This window comes from Apus apus, chromosome 1, assembly GCF_020740795.1.
Source record: "Apus apus isolate bApuApu2 chromosome 1, bApuApu2.pri.cur, whole genome shotgun sequence".
Classification (NCBI taxonomy): Eukaryota; Metazoa; Chordata; class Aves; order Apodiformes; family Apodidae; genus Apus; species Apus apus.
Window position 1 is genome coordinate 70,706,728 of NC_067282.1, and position 7,927 is coordinate 70,714,654.

At 44.4% G+C, this 7,927-nt stretch overlaps 1 protein-coding gene across 1 annotated transcript in view; it reads left to right on the forward strand.

Moving 5' to 3' along the window:
* Window positions 1–7,525, forward strand: part of CFAP91 (cilia and flagella associated protein 91) — a 32,230-nt gene extending 24,705 nt beyond the window's left edge. Inside the window, exons 13-17 of the mRNA XM_051615244.1 lie at window positions 326–547; window positions 1,821–1,969; window positions 3,169–3,260; window positions 6,925–7,229; window positions 7,306–7,525. Of these exons, the coding sequence (XP_051471204.1) occupies window positions 326–547; window positions 1,821–1,969; window positions 3,169–3,260; window positions 6,925–7,211 (750 nt within the window). The 3' untranslated portion in view covers window positions 7,212–7,229; window positions 7,306–7,525. The remainder of the gene's footprint in view (window positions 1–325; window positions 548–1,820; window positions 1,970–3,168; window positions 3,261–6,924; window positions 7,230–7,305) is intronic.
* The last annotated feature ends 402 nt before the right edge of the window (window positions 7,526–7,927 follow it).

Below are 7,927 nucleotides of genomic sequence, written 5' to 3' on the forward strand. Positions count from 1 at the left end.
TTGTGTCAAGTGCTTAATCTCCTCCCACCTGCTCAAGCATGGGGCTGCTTGCATTTGGGCCATTCCTACCCAGACCCCTTGTGCCATATTTTACCCTCTTTATACCCTCAAAGCCTGTATACAGGAACATCACATTATGCACAGTCCTGGCCAGCACATGTAGAACAAGAAGAATGCAAAACTCCTAGGTTTGTCCCACGGCTGGTCTGAGTGGATGCTGCAGAGCTGTTTCACATGCCTGTGGCAGTCCTGGGACTTTGAGCAACATTCCTGGGGTTTATAACACAATTCTTTGCCTTTTTCTTTTTCTTTTTTTTTATTTAAGATGTCATCAGTAGAAAAACACTTGGCCAGGGAAGAAGGCAGGGTGCTGGCAAACATGCTTGATTTCTTGTCCAAAGAGCTGGTGAGGTTGCAAGAAGAACGGAAGATCCATGCTTTTGTCATGCTGGCTGAGAGGCAGAGGCGGATGCGGGAAGCGGAGGAGAGCGGCCTTCGTCAGGTGGAGGAGAGGCAGCGCCAGGAAGCAGATGAGCTTTTCAGACAGGCAAGAGAAGAGAGATGGATGGGACTGTGGGTGGTTTGTAGGAACTGCCTCCTTGTGGGAAGGTCCAGAGGGAGAGGAGGTTCTTCAGCTCTGACTTTGGTAATTTTTAAATCACCAACATTTTAAAACTGAAGGGGAAGAGAGGGTGATTCCTTCCTAAAGAGTCATTCCTGTTAAATTAAGGATGATCTGAATATCCCTGCAGACCATTCTGTTAGGCCTATCATTAATGGATGTATGTTTCTAAATTTCCACAACAAACACCTATAGAGAACAGTTATACCTAGGTCATCTTTAGGAATAATGTTTTGACAGCACTTGGTCTGTCCAGCAGAACTATTAGGTGTTCTCCCAGGAGCAGTGTCTTTAAGCAAGGTTTGGGAAAGATAAAAAAGTGGACTGCAAATACTAAGAGGTACAAAAATTATCTTGAAGTAATGACAATGGATAACATAACCTTGAAATCCAGAAACAAAAATCCTGAGTTACCATACACCACAACTATTCAATAGTCCTATTCCCTAGCTTCTGACTGCATGAAGCATTTCTCTCCCAGTTGAAAGGAATGAGTGGGAGCCTAATTGACTACACCAATAATTTTCCAGCTTTGTGGGAGGAGGTTAATACCAAGAGAGTCTGGCATCATGTTTATTTTTACTTTAATTGTAGCTTCTCCTCATAACTTTCCAGTGTCTTTGAGTGGGAAGCTAGAAGGGTCAAAGTGCCAGAAGCCTATGCCCTTCAGACTAGCAGAGGGAAAAGACCCATTTCTAGAATCTGTGTTTTACAGCCATTATAAAGAAACCAATAATTTTGTCTTGTTTTTATCTATGTTACTTGGACTGGCTTGATGGAACTTTTTCCTTTAGGATTTGCTTGAATCAAAGCAGATTGATTTACTGAGGTCAATACTGATGAGCATTATTTGACAGCTGTTGCTCAGGGAACCATGAGAATTGAGGAAGCAACTGTCATTGCTTTCAGAGAATTAACCTGCTGCAGCAGTACTGGATCTCTGGATGTTCTTCCACCACCCGTTCTTTCCTGCACTTGTTTCTGTTCAACTAGTTATCTGAAAGAATTATTAGAAAATACATTTTTACACAAGTTACCCTTCCCAAAAAGCATCTCTGAAACCAAATCTCTGGCTGGCCTGCCTGAAGTTAAGAGCCTGGTGAAAATCTGTTGTTCTTCCTTCTTTGGAAATCTGCTTCCACCCTGCTCCTGCCGCAGCAATAGGCAGAGGAACAATATCTAAGTGTTTTTGTTCCAGGTGGTGAAAATGCAGCAGAGCACTATTGACTCCTACTTGGAAGACGTTATCCGGAATAGCATGGAGGACACAGCTGAAGAACAAGCCAGGGAAGAGGTTCAAAGACTGGCTGTAGAAGTCAACAACATTGCTTACGAAATGGAAAGTCGGTAGGTTGTATTACATGGCACGTTGGAGGCTGTTTACAGCAGTCTGGAACCTGCCTGACCATCTGCATCTGTGGTCACATGCAGAACCTGAGACATGGGAAGGGCAGAGCACTTCTGTTCCTGATCTCTTCATTAGTGTTCCTGCTGTATGGGAATCACACTGTTACTATGTGGTACACACATATAAATCCATCAAAGCCTTTTTTTCCGTACAGCATGTGCCAGATTCCCTTTACAAATCACTTGTGGGATCTGTGAATCACCCTTTTTAGACTTCTCCACACCAATGTGATGCTGTGACTGAGCTTGAAGTGAATCTGGGAACTGCCTAAAGCAGTGCCCATTCATACTGGTCTTTTCATTTATTTACATTACTACAGAAAATCAGTTTGGAAGAGATGCTAAAAGATACAGCTACACAGCAGTCTTTCAGGGGTGGCTGTTCTTTAAGAAACTGCCAGTTTCCATGGGGGTCAGTCATATTGATGGCTGCCTGACAGGGCATTTTGAGTAGAGTTAAGTTGTTGAGAACACCACAGTCTTGTGTTTGGCTGGGGCATCAGCAGTGAATACTTTTTAGGACCTGCCAAACCTCCAATGCAGTTTCTATGCTCTTTTTTTTTTTTTTTTTTTTTTTTTTTTTTTTGGAATTGAGCCATAAAAAATCCCAGTGACACAGTGACTCTCCTATGGTAGAGCAGCTGTGTATTTTGTAACTAGCTGAATACAGGCAGACTGTTGAAATCCTTGGGGAAAATGAAGTGTAGATAATGCATGCAGCCCCTGGGCCAATTGGGAACCCACCAAACGCATGGAAAAGAGCACGGGGACCAGCCAAATGCAGAGTCACAAAAGGGAAGAATTAAGCAAACTCAGCAATGGGCCAAAGACAAAAATCCTCAGAGGTATCTGTGTGTGTTACTCAGTTTGTCATCCTTATCCTTGGAGGATAAGGAGTCTAGGGTGATCTCCCTGGACATACTGCTTCCCAGTGCAGTATTGAGCACATTGGCAGTGCAGTGGGGAGTAGTCACACTGCCACCTATTTGTACTGTAGAGGGAGACTCAGCTGCCAATCCCTCCCATGACAATACCCTCCCTTGAAAATGGCCAGAATATTTACAAGGGAGTCTTGTGTTTGCAGACGTGATCTGGAAAGATAATTAAAATACTAATGCTACTCTGCATCTGTTCTGTAGTCTAACTCGCCTACAGTCAGAAGAGATTGTAGCAGAGCTGGTTTATTATTTCCTGATTCCAGAAGCTGAGAAAATATCTATCAGAGAAAAAGGTAAGGAGTCCAGAGACTTCATTCTCTTAGTTCACCCTCCTCGCTCTAGCTCACTGAAAGGAAAGATGCAGTGCCAAGAGTTGTCTCAGTTCTTTGAGATTCCACTTTTGCACTCTGCAGGTGGAAAGTTAACCCCTCTGGCCCTTTTTCACCAGTTTCTTCTGAGCTTTAGCCTTTTAAAAAGGTGCCCTGAATGTAAACCTGGTCTGAGTTTGGTGTATCTACAACAATAAAACTACCTGAGAAGAAATAGTCCATTGCACCTTCAAAAACAAACTAGGAAAAGTCTTTAAGTAGCATGGCTGTGAATTGTCTGTTATGTGGCAATTTCTAAAACCTGTACAAGTTTTTAACAGGCAGATTACTTAAATATATGCCATATGTGGAAGGAAGTTTATATGCTTTCCTATGCTTTCCTCTTTCCCCCTCCCCCCCCCCCACCCCCCCCGCAATTTGTTGAGAGCTAGAAGCAAAGAAGGTTTTAGGGTAGGCTGTAGTGGCATCATGTTTAGAGTAGATAATCTTGCAGTTGCAAAGGATACTTATGTTTAGCCAAAATGGAATAGTGTCTGTCAAAATACAGAGGGGAAGACCATAGAAACCTGTGTATTACATTGAGTATCATGAATAGATGGCTGGGATGTTTCCACTGACCAACACACTCAGAAGACCATGACCAAACCCATAGAAAGTGGATGTAACCTAAGAAAGGCAACTGTATCACCACAGAGGCTGAAGTGGTCCTTACTGCAGCGTGCTTCTCTGACTTGAGAACAAAGGCACTTACTTCATTGCTTTCTTGTTGCTTTGTCAATGAAAACACAAACCTGCAAACACATTCTGTGGTCTCTGAATTGTGAAAACTTTCTTCTTCCCTAGCTCATGTATTTGTTACAACAACAGTATCTATTCAGCAGCTGGCAGTTCTGCATAAGCTTAAATCAGCTCTCTTTTCCTTAGCCCTGCTTCTGCAAGCCTACCAAAGCAGGTGATGTCATTTTTCCAATGAAGCCTGCAGCTCAGGCACTAGCACACACACAGCATAGCCTGTCTCAGAAGGGAGAATTGAAAGAGAAGACCTGGAGTTTGCCTAAGATTCTGAACAAGTAGAGGTAGCAGCAAGGAAGACAATATGTACTGGGCTTAAATGCTACAGCAGCTGATGAACAAAGCACCTCAGAAGTACTCTCAAGCAACAGAGGAAAAAAATCTTAAAAATCTGTGACAGCCACAGTGCGTTTGCCTGGAAAGCAGAGCCAGACCCAGGCAAAAATTAAAGTGGATGCTGGAGGAAGAGGTAGAGCAGTAAGTGATGAAGTACAAGAGCTCCTTCAGACCTGGGCAGGTGAAATTTGCTACAATATTCTTGTGGCAGCAGGTATCAAATGTCAGGAAGAGACTTGGCTCATTCTCTCTTCTGCTGGTGCTGCCTTGCGTGGAGGGGACTCCACAGATTCTGCTTCATGAACACTCTGATGAACACACCCTGCCATCAGTCTCTGGCACAGCAATACATTCAAGGAAGCAGAATCAGTAACTATTCCATATATATCCAAAGGAAATACTATCAAAGAACGGCATTACATCTCACGAGCACATCAGTGCGTTGCATTTCTATGGCAGCTTTTAAAGCCTTCCCTATAGTGAGCCAGATTATTCATGACACAACTGTGTTTCAGCAACCTGGCATGTGCTTGAGTGTGCACCTTCCATTAAACTAGCAGGAAGTGATCTGAGAGCACAGTTTCTGGCCTTCCAGAGGAGCAAATCTATTTGTAGAACAAAGATTTGAGGGCCTGTAAGTTCAGTCTTTGCCTACACTTTAGCTTCCCTCCTATTTTGTCGTTACCTGGTTTTCTCTTTCTTCCCTCCTCCCCTCCCCCCACCCCTTTTTTTTTTTTTTTTTGCATTCCTATGCATAAAAGCAAGGATTATCCAATACTTTCTCATCCTGAAACCCCTCTGCACCTCACTTCTGAATCCTCCCTCACTGGAAGAAGAAGTCAATGTGCTGATAGGAAAAAAAGTTGCTTTTAAAAGGACAGTCACTCACCAGTTTGAACCCATATTCTTTTAGATGGTATTCACTGTGGGTGGACAAAGGGACTGCAACAATACCAGGAGAGTATTCCCAGTATGGTTAATGGAGTTCATGCATACATGATTGAAGACAAAATGCCTTGGGTAGAGCAACCCTCCTGGGAATTCAGAGTAGGCTGGTGAAAGTCAGCTTTTCAAATGCAGGAGAGATCCAGTTGCACTCACTGTCGACAAAATGGATCTGGGAGATGGATAAACATAAAGAGGGTGGGTTAGTAATGTTGAGGGACTGAGTCAGTGACAGCATGCAGGTGTGCATGACAACATGCAAGACACCAGTGGTTCAGACTCAAGAGTACAGCTCAGTACATAAACAGACCAAAGCAACAAGGAAGTCTTGAATTTTTGCAGGGAAGTGACAGAGTGAGAGCCACAGATCATTCCTGCAGCATTCCCCACACCCTCCTTACAAGCACACAGTATTGCAATCTCCATGATTGTTTAGCAGCATCTTAAGTCTAGAGAGAGAAAGAGGAAACAAAGAATAGTGAAGAGCAATTAAGAGAATTGTAGGGCAAATTAACTGGCTTGAGTAATTAAGGACATGGAGCTGTTGGAGTGAGTCCAGAGAAAGGCCACAAAGGTGTTCAGAGGCCTGGAGCACCTCTGCAATGAAGACAGGCTGAGGGAGTTGGGGCTGCTCAGCCTGGAGAAGGGAAGGCTCCAGGAAGTCATTATAGTGGCCTTCCAGTACCTGAAGGGGCTACAGGAAAGCTGGGGAGGGACTTTTTACAAGGGCATGTAGTGATAGGACAAGGGGTAATGGTTTCAAACTGGAAGAGGGGACATTTAGAATAGACACTAGGAGGAAATTCTTCACTATGAGGGTGGTGAGACACTGGCACAGGATGCCCAGGGAAGCTGTGGCTGCCCCTCCCTGGAAGTGTTTAAGGCCAGGTTGGATGGGGCTCTGAGCAACCTGATCTAGTAGGAGGTGTCCCTGCCCATGCAGGGGAGTTGGATCTAGATGGTCTTTAAGGACCCTTCCAACCCAAACCATTCTATGATTCTTGATTTCCCAAGAGGTGGACTGGAAATACATACAAACGAGATTGGATGAAAACTGTAAAACACAGTAACAAACAATCCTGCAGTAGCAAAAAGGAGATGATAAGGTAGGTGACTTAATGTGTCTGTACGGTCTCCAGGTTTTGCTTGGAAGTCTGTGTTAATTTCTCAGTGCAGGCAAAATTGTAAGAGAGGAGAGGGCAGATTTTATGTCCAGTCTTCCAGTTAACAGACTCTGAAGGAGAAGTTACTTTAAAGCCTGATGACATATCCTGGGCAGTTGTGCCCTAAGCTGAAAACACTTTGGCTGTGCTTCCCTCTGTGGGGGCTGGTCTTCCAAGTGAAATGCAAAGTTGGTCGCTGCTATTAGGTGGCAGTAGAACACTTTCAGCCAAAGTTAGAAGGGCGTGCTTTTTTTTATTATTTTTTTTTTTCCCCCTGAGCTAGTCTTTTCCACAGCTGCAGGAAGGCTTAAAAGGTACTCCTCCCTTCTTCCCTATGGAGAACACTTTGCTGTACATTTCCAAGTAAAAGCCTTCCCTCTTTTTATGTGCAGTGAGGCTGGCCCAAAGAAAACACATCTATGCTGCTCATCAGCTCATCCACAGGGACACAGAGGGGGTACTGGCTGATCTGACACTGCATGGGAAGACATCTGCCAGCAGGTTAAAGGAGACAGCCAGCACTACTTGGAGTGGGACAGCTGCTGGGCCAAGTGCAGCTGACAGCACTGGCTCTCCCCCAGTTGCAGCAGAACAGGCTAAACCTCTGTGCCAAGAAAGCCCAGAAGAGACAGCAGTGAACCTTTCTGATGAATCAGACGAGGATTCCACAGCCTCCTAGAGACAGAAGATGAACCAGGTGAGTTTCCCTTCTGGGATATGAGCTCAGAGCATGGTGGAGGAGAGGGAAGCATAGTGTATTTTCTTTTTTTCAGGACACCCAGAATGGAAAATCCTCTCTCTTCCTTGGCTGTCACTCCTGCTGCCTGCCAGCAATGTTGTTCTGGAACCACTCTGTATACATTTTGATGTGGCAGCCCCAGTCCAGCCCCCTCCAGCCCCTCCCCAACTAGCTTTGGATCTCATTAGGTGATTTTCCTCTTCTAATTATTACGAGAAGCTTGAGTGAGAAAGCAGTGTTGTTTGTTGTTTGTTTTCCTGGCACAGACCAATAAAGATCTGCACCTGGGCTTTTGGTGGCATTTCCTTGCATCAATAACATTAAATGAAAAAACCTTCCAGCAGTGGGAAATTTTGCATTGAGACTTTACACAGAGTCTTTCCTCAGGCACGTCCCACTGATTTCATTAGTGGAGTAAAGCAAAGAGTGGCCTTCTGCATCAGCACTGCTATTAATAAAGCATTGAAGTTGAGTGAAAACAGTCAGCTCTTGCATCATCTTCTCACATAATTAGTCCTTGCATAAAGAAAAGGTGCCCTTGACCTCAGCAGGGTGGGTCCCACCAACCAGGGAGTGTCTGGCACTAATATCTAAGGCTAAGTGATAGCAGGATGACATGGCAGGGGCTGATGCAGCCTGTGCAAAGAACCCATTAG